We start from the raw sequence: 16,416 nt of genomic DNA on the forward strand, positions 1-16,416 counted from the left end.
TGACCAGTCTTCAGCTTTCAAGCCAGTATTTTACTGCAAACCTTCCCTTCACCTTTATGGTCGGTGTGATCTGTGCTATGGCAGTCAGTGGGAGAAGGATGACAGCCTGGATGGCCACCTCTAATGATTTAAAATTGGTAGGTTTATGTTTATCTGTTCAGAAATCACTCCTATGCTTCACATATCTTTGAACCAGCACCCCATCATTCAGTGTTATTGACTGCCTGGGGAGCAGCATAAACCAGAGGAATGTCCCACTCTAACCTCACCAGTGAAACTTCTTTTGCATTGCAGTTGACCTGGACAGGTTGAATGATGATGTGAAGCGGTACAGCTGCACTCCAAGGAACTACTCTGTCAATTTAAGGGAGGAGCTGAAGCTGACAAATGTCGTTTTCTTCCCCCGCTGCCTCCTGGTCCAGCGCTGTGGTGGAAACTGTGGCTGTGGGACTCCAAACTGGAAATCCTGCACCTGCGTGTCAGGGAAAACGGTGAAAAAATACCATGAGGTATCTTCATTCTTTCTTTGTTACTTCTTTTGGGTATTTACTGCTTGCATGGATTCTGAAGTCTTTTCACAGAGCTCTGTGTGCTGCTTGTTAATAGACTGTGTCTGTGTGAGAAAGGGGTGTTGGCAGTGTTTACTTGTAAGTTAACTTAGAAGAAGTTGGAGAGAACTTTTGCAACCTCTGAGTGGATGCCACCACAGCATCCTAGTGAGCTTTGTTTCAAGAATGAGCTTTATGTTGGACTGATTTTTCCCAGTCAAGGACTAATACAAAGTAAATGTATATACCACTGGAAATACTCTTTATAGTAACACAGAGACATGAGATATTTGACTTCATTTCCTCTTGCTTTAAACTTAGGCTCACACCTGGAAATTACAATTAAGTCATTTGTAAACTCTCTTCCCTTCCAGATTTATTACTTACAGGGGGCAGCTGAATCATCCAGCCTTAGCTTTTTTTCCTCACTCAGCAAATTTTTGGGAAGGCAAAAATTTTGCATGGAAACAATGATCATTATTTCAATCCATTAAGAATGCATCTAGAGAGGAAAAACACAAGGAAGGAGCATTTTGAATTTTTTCCTCTAAAGCAGTATTTTCAGACCATGCCAGGAGTGATGTTCCCTAAAGTGTGCATATATAGGAAAGTTACTTGGTAGCTGCCTTTCAGCTGTTGGAAGGTAGGATAGCTGCATGCCATGCTGACTTTCTTCTGACACATACCTCTTGTAAGAGCCTGATTTACCACTTGGCCTAAGGCCCAAGTGAAAATGGGTTTTATGGACTTTAGACCTGGATGTGATGTAGGCCCATAACATGAAGGCATTATCTTGAGAGACCCCAGGGCTGCAATAGCAGAGGGTTGTTGAGGGTCATAACCTGCCCACACTGTGAGCAGTGTGCTTACTCTTTTCAAAGGTAAGAGATATTTTCTCACACATAACTGCAGAATTCAGCGTACTCCACATGCTAGGACTGGAGAACAGTTGATATTTTCTCTAATTTTAAACAAGATGCAGGGGATGACCCTAGTAATTACAGAGCAGAAAGCCTTATCTCAGTGGTAGAAAAGTTAATTGGAAAAAAAATTAATAGGTATAAAGCAGCTAGATGACTATGAGCTGATAAAATTAACTCAGAATGCCTTATATATGAATAAATATTTACACAGCACCACAACATGGTACAAGAATGCTAAAAGGACTGGCACCTCCTGCAGAGAGCAAACAGTCAGCCAGACAAGATCAGACATGGATTAGAAGCTGGTTAAGAGATAAAGGGCAATGAGGTGGAAGAGACGAGCAATTTTCTAAATGGGAAAGGGCTATCCGAGGGTGCCCCGAGTACAAAGATTATTATTTCATGTGTGTTCAGTCTGGAGGGAGTTGAACAGAGAGGTGGCAAAAATGACAGGTGGCACAGGAGATAACATACTTGAACAGCACAGAAGGCTCTGAGGAATTTCAGAAGGTCTTTTTAACTGCTTATAAATGCAGGATAGAAAAGCAGCAAGCATTAGGATGAGTGGTCTCAATTATTTATTCATATAACACTGGGTGTGTGAGGAGAGGAGAAAGAAATGAAGGGTGGAAATTGGGCTAAAGGTTACACAGTGAATCACTGTGAAAAGCTTCAGAAAAACAGTTGTTTGCTGCAGTGATAAGAAAAAGACAAGTGACAGTCTTCTGCGGGAATGGAGATGAAGGGGTAATAACACAGCAAATACTGTGGTCTGGATAAATTGGTGGGGAACTTACACTAAGTTTTGACCACTGATGCTCAAAAGGACAAAGGCAGGACTAGAAAAAATAAACAGAAGCAGCAATCACACATCACAAGAGATGTAGGGGAAGATACAAATTAAAAACATTTGTAAGAAAAGTGGCTCAAAAGTTTTGGATCATTTCATTTAGAAAAACAAAATTCTAAAGAGAGGACAGAGTGAAAGATAGGAAGTAATAAATAGTAGCTAAAAGAAAATTAGATCTTCCTAAATAATCTTTTCCTTAAAAACGAACAAGAGAGAGACTGGAAAGGAACTAATTTAGAATTATAAAAAGGAATTGGGTTTTTTTTTCACAGTAAATCTGTATGGAATTTCAACGCTTAAATATGAGTTGTGCATAATTTAGATTTCTGAAAGAACTAAAAGTCAAATACAAACTAAGGAATCCTGGGTTACACCTGTATCAAAAATTAAATCAATTGTTGACAGTAGCTAGAAAGAAAAATGTTAATTATAAATACATTACCAAGCACTTTTTTCAGGTGTTTGGAAACAGCTAGTGCTGGAACACCAGAATGTCACACTAGCCAGGTATTGCTCAGCATCAGGATGTCATGACTGCCCCAAATTAATCACTAAATTCAGGAAATTCAACATTCACAAAAAAATATTACTGCTAATTTATTTTCCTACTCGCTACTCTGAAAACCATATGAATTCAAGACAGTGTTTCATCTTTAACATTAAATGGCCTTTGTAAATTTAAATTAAAATTTTATCCCTTAGGGATGAATTAACAGCTCACTGAGCAGATATTTAGCCAAGTGTCTCCCATTAACAAGAGTGGAAGTCATGCAGATAAATTCATGTATGACATACTAAAGATGTGTCCATTCATTTCAGTCCAAAATGTTTTCCACTTTATTATTATTATTATTAGCCGCACACAGCTAATCATTTTTATTCTTATTCTCCTTTAACACTTTAATTTTACTTAAACACCAGGTGGAAAAGGCACTGAGGAACACCTCTCCACATGCCAGTTTTAGAACCATAGATTCAGTTTACTCTCTTAAAAGCCAATTTAAAACCCACTAACCTTATCCAAAGAGCCTTAGTTGCATAACGAAGGATGGAGTTTTACGCTTTATAAAATCCCCAGCACCATTAATTTGGTTGAAAAGCTCAGCCTTCTACTACAGGATGATACAGGCCAGATTCAAACACAAGTCTCAGTTAATCTGATTTACAGAAGACACCAGAAATACTAGGTGGTGGAGCAAAGAAGGTGTTTGAAGTAGCTGAAACTGAGTCCTGCAGACCCTAGATCCCTTACCTTGCCAGACTGATTTTCCCTAATTTCTATCCTGGAGCTTCGTCTACTGAACTCCTGAACCTGCAAGAGCTTTGTGCCTTGCACATGGATGTGCTTGTCCTCAAAAGTAAAAATGTTGCTGGAGATGACTTAAAAGTTCCCCGGCATTTCTGAGCTACCCAGTATTTCTGTGTGAGCAAATCAGGCAGGCAAATTTTCCAGAAGCGATAGGCTCCTTTTTGGCTTAGTGGTGAGTGCTGGAGTAGCTGCATGTTGGCAGCTGTGAGGACCTTAAAGTTCAGGGTGTTTCTTGAGAGAGGCTTCTAGTCCAGAGAGATTTCAAGGTTATCTTCTCCTTATGCTCTAAATGCTTTTTGGTTCCCTCTCAGTTCTCTGTTCAAAGCCTCCCACTGTAATCACTGAGCACTCTCTCCTAGCCTAACCTCTCAGGACTAATAGCTATCACGTGGAGCCTTTAATTTTCCCAAGCTGAGGGTGCTGCTCCAGTTCCCTGAAGGGAATGTACAGCTCTTCTCTGTCACAACTGACTGTAAGAAGTGATGCAACAGCAGGGAAAATGAGAACATGACATGGCCACAATGAAGGGTAGCTTTTTCTTTATTGCCCTGAGAGATGTTAATCTTGAGATCTTTGGTCTTCTTTATAGCCTGGAAGTTAGCCATGACTTTACCAAAATACTCATCAGTTTTCAGAAATGAATGGGTTCATAACTTGGGTAAACAGACACTTTTATTGGTGGGTTATGGTTTTTTTTCCTTGCAGGAGTCTTGTGGGGCTCTGTGGTTTTCCGTGGCTTCTGGGTTTGCTTTGGAGCAGAGCAAATACCCTGGACAAATACTCATGACTTACCACATAGTGTCATGAACCCTTCAAACCAAACAGGCCAAATCCTGGCAGTGTCTGAAAACTTCTCTCAGGCATAGTCTGCCATAAGTGATATGAGTTATGTTGCAATGCTCTGTGCAAGGGAAAGACAAAGCAATACATGGAAATGGACGGGGTGCAGCTTAATCAGAGCTCAGCCCTACTGCTGTCTAACTTGCTAAAGTGAACCTGATATAAAAGTGTGTCTCCCATTGCAGTTCATTTCCTTAAAATGCCTGGAGCTGCTCTTTAAAGAGGCAAAGACTGTAAACATGGAGATCATTCAGCTCAGAGAAGGTGTGGGGGAACTCAGGCCAGGACTCGGTTCAGCTGTGGCTGTGCTATCAAGCCAGCATGCACCTACCACAGAGAAACAAGAAATCAGTTTCCCCATCTCATTGCTGTAACTGATGAGATGTGAAATGAGTTTCCATGGGGAATAAGTGCTCTTAAGGTAGCAACCAGAATTTGTCAGAATGTATAAGCCTCTGCAAACACAGTGCTGAACTGCACAGCTAAGGGACATATAAAGGAAAAAGAAAAGTGGTGATAGCTGACTGCAACTTTTACCTACTTAGTTGTCTCTCCTGTAAAGACTGATGTGTTGTCCACTCTCCATAAGGTGCTTCTTCCCCCACCCCACCCATTTTTGAAGCATTATGCCTCCTTTCAGGTTTGATGTAGACCGGAGTTTGTCTGGTCCCTTCACAGGACATACATTCAGTTAAATCTCAGAGAGAAGGTTTTGATTAGTGTTAGGGTGGCAATTCCTAAACAACCTTTGGCTGCCTTAAGAGAGGCAGTAGGTACCCCAGAGCACACAATACTGTATCTTGGCACAAGTTTCTGGGACATAAAAACAGCTTCAGCTGAACCCAACATTGCAAAGGGAAAACAAGACAGAGGGAATATTATACAGGAGAAAAGAGCATGGGAGCAAAAAAGAGAATTAAAAAGTGGAACTTCAGTAAGGCAAAGTTACTGCAATGGAGTTAAGAAATGTAACTAATACAATTTGATGCTGTTGGGGCTTTTTTCTTTTCTTCTTTTATTTTTCAGAGAAATGAGAAGCAAACCTTAAGGAGACACTTGAGATAGAAGACAATAATTCTCATCCTGTCCTTACAGAGGGAAAAATAACTGGTCAAAAAATGATCAAAATGCTGCTGACATGAGAAAGGGAATTTGCTAAGGGATAAAAAAAGAGCTAGAATCATCAAAGCAGTGTGCAAGGAATATGGACCGATTGTTGTATGTCCTGGAGTTGATAGTGCATGTATAAGGGAGATAAAAGGTTGTTATGGTAATAAAGGCACAGAATTAGCCTGACAAAAGAGTTAATTCATGGAATATTGTACAAGAAGCAGCAATGGGATTTATTTGGAATGCAAGCACAAGGAAGCAGAATGAGTCAGAAATGACTGCTAGGTCACGGGATGAGCAGAGAGAGCACAGAAGTGCAGTGAGAGAAAAAAGGCTTATTTTTAACTAGATGAAAAATAAAGTTCTTGTGTTGACATCTGGAAGTTAAGCAAGTGAGACATCCTGTGATACGTGTCAGGACAGAGAGGCAGTTTGTGAAGGAGGAACACCTGTATCTAGTCAGTCCTAAAACAACAGCTGTAGCATAATGCACACATAAATCCTGACAAGATCAGCAAAAGTGAGGGTCTTGTTGATGTCATGTATGTCAAAAACATCATTGCTTTAGTGAGTGCTTCAGGTACTTGAGTTTTAAGCCAATTGATTTTTCCCATGCTTGTACTATTAAAACCGTGTGCTCCTTATGCATACAAATAAAAAAATAGAAACAATAACCCCATCTATATTTAGTAATCCTTAGTTTGTCTGCTACCACCGATCAGCAAGCCAACTCCTTTTTCTTGTCCCTGATACCCTGTAATCATCCCTGGTAAGAAAGAATACATCTTTGGGTCTATGTCATTGGTTTAGGCTATGTTCCTACTAGAGTAAAGGTTCTTGTGCTAAATTGTGAACCACATTCCCATAACACTTAGTTTCTTATACTCAGAGCGCAGCTAAACCATGTGTGACCTTTGGATTAGATAACTTTCAGAAACTGTGGAGTAAGACTTTTTATGTCTATCAGAACTTGGATCTGTGTTGAATGTTTTGCACTTTTGATGATTCCTCTTTCATGAATCTCAGACAAGTATAATTTGGTTTGCCTGCTAGAATGGTGTTATTTTTAGATGTGCAGAAGGAGATTAGATAATGCTGCATAGCAGAATTTTAAAATAAGTTCTGCAAAGCACAAATTTCACTATCTAAAATAGCATCCAGAGTTGCTCACCATCCTCTGTCACAAGAATATGAAGCTAATTAGATATTGGGTCTGCCATAGTCATATTATTGATTTTCTGTAGGCTTCTTAAGCTAATCAGAAAGACAAAAAAAAACAATTTTTGAGTGAGGCTTCATTTTTCTATTGGTGCTTAAAATACTGGTCAAGAATTTTTAAAAAAATTTTACTGTTGTTACTAATAAGTAGATGGTAAGTCAAAAATGCCTGTGGGGAACTTTTTTTTAAGTTTTGAGTGGGTTTGCTCTCCCTCTTTGCTCTTTAATAAAACAGAAATCAGCGATCATGGACTGTCATGGCTAAGTGTCGCCTGACTTCAAGGGTCAGTGATACCTGGCTAGGACCGTCAGCAAATGCTGAAGGGATGGTTCACCTCATCTGGCTCTACCCATCTAACACTGTGAGTCCAAGCTTTGGGCTCCTTTCCTGGTCCCAGAGCTAGCCCTGCCAAGGTGGATGTTCAGGTGAATCATGCTCTGCTGTTGCTGCTTTATTGTGGCTTCTACTGGAGACATGCCACATACGGATCAGGGTGAACAGGTTATCTCCAGCTGGATCCTCTTCCTGGCAGTCATTGCCACTCTGCTGTCCTCAGCCCTGATCTTGAAGTGTTCTTACAGACCTGATAGGGGCCATCAGCCCTGACTTCCTGTGCTCCACGGGCAACTGGAGAGCACCTGCTGTCCCCAGAGCACAACCCAAACTGGTACTGTACACCTCCTGGAAAAGCAGTCCTCAAACAGGCTGGAAACCCCCCAGTTCCTTGGAGGGCTCTTCAAGTGGGGGGTAGTCCTGGCTTAAGTCAGACTTCAAAACTTGAAGGTTTTCTGGCTTCAGCTTCCAGATCCTGGTTTTTGTCATGGTTTTGATCTCGTTTTAAGGAGGCTTTCAGAAGCTGGCATCCAAATTCAATACATGATGAATGAGCTATATTACTGGCAAAGAAACATATGTAAGCATTTTCTTTATATTTCCTACACTGCTGCCCCCAAGGAAAGTTATATAGTGGCTACAGTCATCTTACCTTGAAACTTCTCAGGTGCTCAGGCACATCTACAAAGTAAAATGCTATCCAGCATATTGATGTGCTCCTATAGGACTATCTGCTCATAAGATGCCCTGCTGCACTTCTATTCATATTACTCTAAGCTTCAAATCCAGCTCAGAAGCAGAATAATCTGTCTTGATTTTATGTTAATTGTTTTAATAGTTTTATGACCATAATTTACTCAGTGTTTGATGAGAGAGACATGACTGTAGTTACATGCTCTTTGTGAGGCAATGATCTGAGTAGCCGAGGCACTGCAATTTGATGAGAAGTGACAGACATTGATCCTTTCATTGGAAAACTACAAGGTTGCTCTTTTCCACCCCCACAAAAAAAAAACAAACAAACTTTTGAGCATTCTAGACCTGTCTTATACATATTTTCTTACAGCTACTGATCCCATCAAAAGATGAGTGATAAAATTTCCTGAACAGAATTTATTTGAACTGTTCTCATTAATTCAGTAGTTCCTCAGCTTTAAGGATATGACTATGTAGTAAATAAACAGCAGGTATTTGCAGAATAAAGGGTTGTCTTCAATCTACTGTGGTCACCAGAAATGGCCTTACTTCGACATTCTTTTCAATTCCCTTGTACTTAGATGAAAATAAAACTATTAGGTGGGCGTGAGACAGAGAGCTTTGAATATCAGTTCTGTGATCAGCTATTAAAGTAGCTCTGGAGAGGGATCTGGGCAGAGTGAATCTGAGATTAATAATATGAGGTTCAACAAGGCCAAGTGCTGGGTCCTGCCCCTGGGTCACAGCAACCCCAGGCAGTGCTGCAGGCTGGGAGCAATGGCTGGGAGCAATGGCTGGGAAGCTGCATGACAGAAAAGAACCTGGGAGTGCTGGTGACAGCAGCTGAACGTGATCCAGCAGTGCCCAGGTGGCCAAGAAGGCCGATGGCATCCTGGCCTGGATCAGCAGTGGTGTGGCCAGCAGGAGCAGGGCAGTGACCGTCCCCCTGTACTTGGCACTGCTGAGGCCACACTTTAAATCCAGGGAAGGGCAGCAGAGATGGAGGAGGGTTTGGAGCACAAGTCTTACATCCGAGGGTGTTTAGGCTGAATTAAAAGTGTTCAAGGGGAAGTTTATCACTCTCTCTGACTGCCTGAAAGGAGTGTGTAGCCAGGTGGGGTCAGTCTCCTCACCCAGATAACAGCACCAGGGGAGGTTTAGACTGGATGTAGGGGAAATTTTCTTCAAAGCAAGGGTGGTAAAACGTTGAAACAGGCTGCCTAGGGAAGTGGGAGAGTTGCTATTCCTGTAAGTGTTCAAAAAGCATGTGGGATGTGGCATTAGAGGACAGAGGTTAGTGGTTGACTTGGTGGTGCTGGGATGATGGTTGGATCCAGTGATCTCAGAGGTCTTTTCCCACCTAAAGGATTCAATTTGATAATTTCAGCTGTGTTTAATCACTGTTTTCCTGTCTTGTCTGAGGAAGTGCCTGACAGTTCATTTTCTTATCAGCAAAGTCTATATACTGTGCTCATGCTCCTTGATAAAAAACACAGGGAAAGTCCCCAAGCTGTCAAATAACTGTCAGGTCTGTTAACTTAAATACAGTCCACATCTTTGCTCTCATCCCATTGCATACTTTGATTTGCTCTCAGCTGGAGAAATCAGATCTACCTACCCATGATTTTACAAATTGCCAATCATCTGGATTTGTCATATTTTTCTGGAAGACTTATTTAAAGAAGGAACTTATCATGGGTTCAGTGTCAGATCTGTACTTGATTTTAAAAGTGTCTTTTCTTAAAAAAACCATCTTTGAAGACGTAGTCTATTTTTAGCTCTGCAATAATTGCAGCAAGCTGTTTGGGTTCAGTTCCTTTGTGCTTGGGATGACAGTGTGATACATCCAATTGTCCTAATGTCCATCAGGATTTATTGCGTATATGGATGCAGCCAATGTTTGAAATAAATTCAAATATACTATATTTTTGTAGCTTTAAGAAAAAAATAAAATTACATGTTTCTGCATTTCTAACAGGGCAAAGTAATTCTGTTTTCCCAAAAGAGTACAGCAGCCTGTCTATACCTTGCTTAGGCACAGTCCTTCCTCTCAGTATTACATAGGCTAAATACGAATTTCCTCACAAAAGGGAGAACAAAATAATAGACTGTGCTCAGTGCTTATCACTTTTGTGATAACTCATGACTTTTCCAGCCTCAAGGCATTAATGGCAGAGAACAAAATGGTGTTGTCTGAGAGCTGCTAGCCTGCCCTTCCCCACCCACCCTGCACAGCATCTCTGGTTGTCCTTTGGCAAGTGCTTCACATTTGCTTTCTGTGACTTTCTAATTCTGTTGAAAGTGCTAATGCTCTGTTGATCTGACACACAGCCTATTATTCCCTGTTATTCCCGAAACCATCTCAACTCTTGTATGGTGTGAAATGTGGGTGCTTCAGTGGTGGAGGTGTTACAGATATTTAGGTCCCACTTCCCAGTTGGCCACTGGCTCTGAGAGGTCATGCACTTAACAGACATCTCTCCATCTTTGAACAAGCAAGAGAAATCCAGCTGATCTAGCAGTCACTTGGCCAAGATAGCTCTTTTTTATAACCTACAACCCCCTTCCTAGGGGTCTTGAGATCATCTTGACTAGATAGAATTTTTTCAGAAGTGTCTATTACAGTATATACTTCCCTAGGAAGTAGTTCTGTTTTCTTGCTTTCTTGACATTATTCACAGTAAATTCTTCAGAAATCATTTAGGTTGAGGCAGAGATTTTTAAGGTAAGCCAACAAAACTTAAATTCCACAGAAAATCAGTGGTATCTGACACATACTTTGTGCAAGCTCCTTCATCTCCTTCTGCCCTTCACAACTATTAAAATTTTGGACAAATTCTAATGATAAGTGCTTCAGAAATTTCAAATTGTCTAAAGAAACGTTCCTTGTTCTTAAGAATTTCATCATATTTCATGAAATATTGTACAAGGGAGAGGAGGGACAGGACAACTCAAATAGGTATGGGACTGCAAAAATGAGCCAAAGGAAACACGCTTGATGGTTCGCATGCAAAGGAGCAACTCTGGGCATGGTTAGGAAACTGCATGATATAAAGATACCTGACGTAGGAAAAAATACAATCTGTCCAAGCTCCACGACAAACAATACAGCAGGAAGTCAAAGTGTGCAAAGAAAAAGCTGGAAATGAACCAAAAATGTGTCCGAATTAATGCTGGCCAGGGCCATTAGGGGCTGTTGGTGCCCTTGGGGCCCCAACGTTCTCAGCCTTAGATCTCAACAGCGTTTTCTAACTCAATGCATTTTTGTTGATCCTCCCAGGTGCTGAAGTTCACCCCTGAGGCTGGGCATGCCAGAAGAAGAGGCAAAATCAGGAACAACATGTCCTTGGTAGATATACAGCTGGATCACCATGAGCGTTGTGATTGTGTCTGCAGTTCAAGACCACCCCGATAAAAAAGGAAAAGCAAAGAAATAAAAGAAAAAAGCCAGACACACTAATTGCATCTTACTGGACATCCACTTTCAAGCAGGATTGCTCTGAGGACCTTTATTCACTAATCATTTGAAATTTGCTACTAGCCTGCCTTTGCAATTAGCAAAAATCATTGCTGTGCTGATTAATGTCATGGCAACTAAACAGATATATCATACATTTATGTATCAGCATCCAAGAATTTAGGATTGTGGTTATCTGTAGCTAGATTCTGAGGGTTGAGATTTTAAAAGCTCAGTTGCAGTCCTTAGACACACAGTGCCCACTGAATTTAAATACCAGGTATGTAGGTATTTGTGGTAGCTGGCAGTGAAATAACATTGCGTTTGTTTTTCACTCACCAGTTCCTACGCTCAAATTCTGCTCCTATTTCTACCTCCTCAGCTCTCTTGATGATAGGTAGGGTTTTATGGTGGGTATAAATGAAGAGAGAATTTGAGCCTGAAGGAGTGCAAAATGGTTTGCCCCACTCTGGGAGGGAACTTCTGGCCCAACACAGTGAGATAGAATGCATAAAATCCATCATTTCATGAAACTACACATCAGTGCAGTCAAATCTCGCTGTTTGTACTCAAGCAAATCGTGTGCTGAAATTAGTAGATGCTTTGCATAAGCCAGGACACTGAGGATGGTAGGGGGTGCAGAGGCTGGTGCTTTTGCCCTGGTAGCTCCATGGCAGCCATTGCCCAAGTGTTTCTGCACCAGGGGGCTCCTGCCAGCTCCCCAGGCAGATGCCTGTGGGCTGGAACTGATTTTGATCACTACCTACCTGACCTGGATCCCTGCCCCTTGCCCAGAGTGGCCCCACAGTTGCCCAGGAGGAGCCCCCTCTACACAAGAAGGAAGAGACAGTTCTCCCCTTGGATCCTCCTCGCAGCAGTTCGAGGAGCGCCGTGCTTTCCTGTGGAGGAGATGAAGATAGGGCACCTGTTTGTTGAAAATATTGATTTGTTTTGTAGTTGTGTTACTGGGAAACAAAACCGTGTTTGAGATTTAATTATCATTATTTGGTTTAGGGTTTCTTTATTTGTTTTTTAACTTTGTTATATATGCATTAATCTTAGTTATCTGAGGTTAGTTGTCTCATTCCAGCTCTGTGTATTGCCATGGTTAAAGTGTTGACAGTGAACTTCTTTTTTTTTTTTTTTTTGATTGCATTTTGCTGAAGCATATTAACTCATTAAGTAATGTCTGTCAGTCATGGAAAATGTGCATCATTTATTAACTTCCAGAAGAATATTAATAAATACCACCTCATAATAAATTTAGCACTTTAAAAGCTACAGCATAGCTTCCTATGCCTTTTAAACTATTACAAAAGTGCTCTAGCTGAAAAAAGAAAAGAAATCCTTCCAAACTAGCTTTAAGGATTTTCAAATGCTGCTCCAAAAATGTAAAAAAACCAGGCAGATTTAAGTTTTGCATAGAATTGGAGTTTTGATCATGAATGTAACAGAGGGAATAGGGTGGCACATTTAATGGCTGAAGTTTCGTGTGTTATAATAGACGTAGGCTGCATCAAATCATCTTGTCTGTGTTGGCTCTTGTCTTTTTGTCTCTGAAAGAGTGAAGTAGGTTGACAATAATGCATTATAATTAGTGGAAAATGGCATGTACTATAAAGTACAAGGCCTTCAAACCAGTATGTTTTAGTACTCCACAGGTTTGTTACTAAAGCGCCCTAATGTTCTCATTTTCCCTCTTCATCAGCTCAAGTATTTTGTAAGTGCTTTTTTTATCATTTTAACAAAACTTTGCTGAAAGATCCCTTAGAAATGTTGTGTTACTTTCTTTCCTGTACTGTAACCTTGGAGATTTAGAAAGTGTGGGGGTTTTATTATTTATATTAATTTTTCCTCTCTGGCTCCCAGATGTCTGTTTAAAAATGCTCCTGAATGCTTACTTGGGAAGTGATTCATCATTTTCAAAGCAATTCACATTTAAAGAGCAGCCCTGTAACCAGAGATTACCACCTTCATTTTGTAGTTCAGGACTATTTAAAGAACATCTCATTCTTTTTCTGTCTCTAGATTAATAACAAGATTGACCCAGCCCTTCCATAAGTTCTAGCTAAGTTTGGAATAAATTTGCATGCAAGACTTGAGCAGTACGGATTGTTTTTGAGATACCACACTCCTGTTTGTGTCTCTGACTGAACCATGCCTAAGCACTCTGATTTCATAGTTAGCATTGGTTGCAGGACACACGGGTTTCACAAGGCTTTGTGCTCTGAGTGGTCCTTTAATTCCCACCCCAACAGCCACATGTTGTGAGGGATGCTTATACCTCCTGATCAGCGTATTCAGCCTTGTCTGGGAGCCTGAGTTACCCCCAGAGGCAACTGGGAAAGGCTCTCCCATAGTGTGCCTTAGTCCAAAGGTTAAAATCACCCAGTTTGGGAGCATTCTTCTCTCTCCTTTGTCTATATAGGAAGATTAGAAATTTGATTTGGACATCTGAGTGGAATACACAGAGGTAGATAGTATGAATACTCCTTTTAAAGACTGAACAGCTGACAATTCAGCTAACTGAGCTGGATAAAGGCAGCAGTGGGTACCAGGATCCAACAGAAAAAAAAAATCAGATGCAAAAAAAAAACCAACCCTTGATGTGTTTACCTTCTTAAATATAAGTGAAGCTTGTCACAGAGTTTACAGTATTATTCCTGGGACACTTGCTAATTAATGGAACCATTCACTTCTTCCTGCTGCCATACAGACATAATGGTCTCAGCCAGTGCAGGAGGGTCAAGGATGGGTTTCATGTGGCAGTGTGGGGATGATAACATACATGTGAACTAAGAAAAACTCCCCAAAACCCAAGTCCCCAGATGCAGTGACCTTGGTGAACCCAAGTATCAGCAATTTTTTTCCTTTTTATTTATTAGCAGAAATTGCAAAGGTGTATCTCTATACTTTTGTCTTTGTAGAATTGTTGTGTTGTTTGCATACTATTTTACCTTACAGAGCAAAGCTGTTAAAAAAACTAATTTGGATCAGTTTTATTGGTGGAATTGGAAGCCCCCAAAATAAAAATATTTTCAAAGGCAATTCAGAAAGAGTCCTCATTTCAAACCACTCATCAGCTTTTTATTTACTATAGTCTTCTGGGATAGAGCCTACTTTCTCAAGTGCAATCTATGTATATTTTTTTTATCTCAGTTAAATGCAGCTTTCCTAGCAGTACTTTTTACTTTATGCAGTATGTAATGTGTCTTATCTTGATGAAAAAATAAATACTGCTTTTGAAAGAAGATACTCTGAGTGGTTATTCATATTTGGATGAAGTAAAACCTGTTATTTACTGAAAGACACTTCCACAACATGACACCATCCATACTCACAAGGTCTCCTTTTGAATTTTAGCAGTCATTCCCAGGAGCATCAGAGAAGGACCAAAGTGCAATTTTGGGATAATCGAGTTTGAACCCCTGAGCTGGCAGAGCTGACAGCTTCCTTGTGGAGCAGCAGCAGTGTGACAGCAGCACAGCATTTCTTAGAGCTGGATTAGGGCACCCCCTCATATTTGGTGCTGATCTCAGCCCCTGCAGGCTTGACTTGGCTCCAGGAGAGATGTCCGCACTTGTCCTGCTATAGCAGCTCCTTCCTGCTAGAGGAAGCTGCTGCAGGAGCTCTGTCTCACCTGAGCAAGGGCAGAGCTAAGCATCCAATGTGTGCAGGGCAGCTGAAGGAGCCTAGGGCCTCTCAAGCTGCCTAGTGAATTTGAGCTCTGCTTCTGAGTTTGGGCATTATCCTCCAGCTTTGCCAGCAGCAATTCTTGCTGTGTTGCAGCAAATAATAACCTTCAAAGCTTTGGTAACTACTTTCAATTTAAGGTTCTTGTGTTAAGCTGAAGCTGCCTTAGGCCTTCACTGGACTGAATAAGAACATGAAATTTTTTCCCAATTGATTATTCACGAGTTAGATCCCCTGTCTGATAAGGGAAATGCAGATAGCATACAGTAGTCTGGGAACACAGCTTTTTAGTCTGTCCTCGTGCATGAGCACCTTTTTCTGTACAATAATGCTACTGATCTGAAACAGCCATTCAGATGATTGTATTTATCCCCTTTGGCTTGGTCCTTGTTACTCAGAGAGAAAAAAAATTACTGTGTATTTTTTCCTTTTTTTTTTTTCCTAAAAAGGCAGTCAGAAGAGACATTTTCTAACAAAGGAATCATTTCTCTTGCGTACAGTGAACAGGGCCATAGTTAATGGGTAAAGGAGATATTTTTTGCCTTTTGGAAATGCACGGAATACACTTCCTAGAGAGCAACTCAGCAACTGCAAAATGTTCAGGGATGGCATAAAGCTCCTCCCACCTTGGTGGGTGCATTGCTACACACCTCTGTAACTGATGGCTAGCTAACACCAGTTTGTCCCTATGCTCACAGGACAAGGAGTGTGCTAGTGAAAGCTTTCGTAAATCTGAAACTTGGAAAGCACAGCTCTGTGTGTCTATGGTTCACAACATCATTCAGGAACTCAACCATCACCTTTTTCTAAAAGTAGTGGGTTTTTTAAACCTTCATCTTCGCCTTTTTGAAGACCACAGAATCTTCCTGTAGCCAATTTTAAGCTCTGTAACAGCTGAAAAAATGCTTGCCTGTAAATTCAGTTAAGTCTTCTCTTGCTCTTGTCCGGAGTGCATTGCCCATACACAACTGCTGTAATGTAAATTCAGCAGAGGTCCAATTTGTACTTATTCTCCCAAGGATTCCAGTGCAGCACTTAATGAAAATTTAGAAATCAGTATTCCTGTCTTTCATTCTAGGAGTTTTAACTTTTTTTATTGACAGTCTTGGTCAAATGTGCTGAAATACATAACATTCACAGTTTATTTGGTCATTCATTGACAGGCTGTGAAAATCTGCTTTAAGTGTTCAAAGTCCAAATTCAATTTTCCATTTCTTTTCAAAGAATCATAGAATGGCTTGGGTTGGAAGGGACCTTAAAGATCATCTAGTTCCAAATACTTCTCCTTCCAAATTCCATTTGGAAATGGAATTTCCAAACCGGCAAATGTTCTGCCATGAATAATAGGAGGGAAATATTCTAGGTTCAGTCTGTCTTCTAAAATTGATTTGACTAAGATGGTCTTAAATTCTTGTAGCAAAAAACTGTATTTCATAAC

General features: G+C 40.7%; 1 protein-coding gene across 4 annotated transcripts in view; it reads left to right on the forward strand.

The window, feature by feature from the left end:
• The window catches only part of PDGFD (platelet derived growth factor D), a 139,537-nt gene extending 125,001 nt beyond the window's left edge, over positions 1 to 14,536 (forward strand). For all 4 annotated transcript variants that reach the window (XM_086881982.1, XM_086881984.1, XM_086881983.1 and 1 more), the window contains 2 exons: positions 295 to 509; positions 11,109 to 14,536. In XM_086881982.1, the coding sequence (XP_086738108.1) occupies positions 295 to 509; positions 11,109 to 11,243 (350 nt within the window). In that variant the 3' untranslated portion in view covers positions 11,244 to 14,536. The remainder of the gene's footprint in view (positions 1 to 294; positions 510 to 11,108) is intronic.
• Positions 14,537 to 16,416: the final 1,880 nt, after the last annotated feature.

The sequence above is a fragment of the Cyanistes caeruleus genome, chromosome 3 (assembly GCF_971803275.1).
Source record: "Cyanistes caeruleus chromosome 3, bCyaCae1.hap1.1, whole genome shotgun sequence".
NCBI classification, from domain to species: domain Eukaryota; kingdom Metazoa; phylum Chordata; class Aves; order Passeriformes; family Paridae; genus Cyanistes; species Cyanistes caeruleus.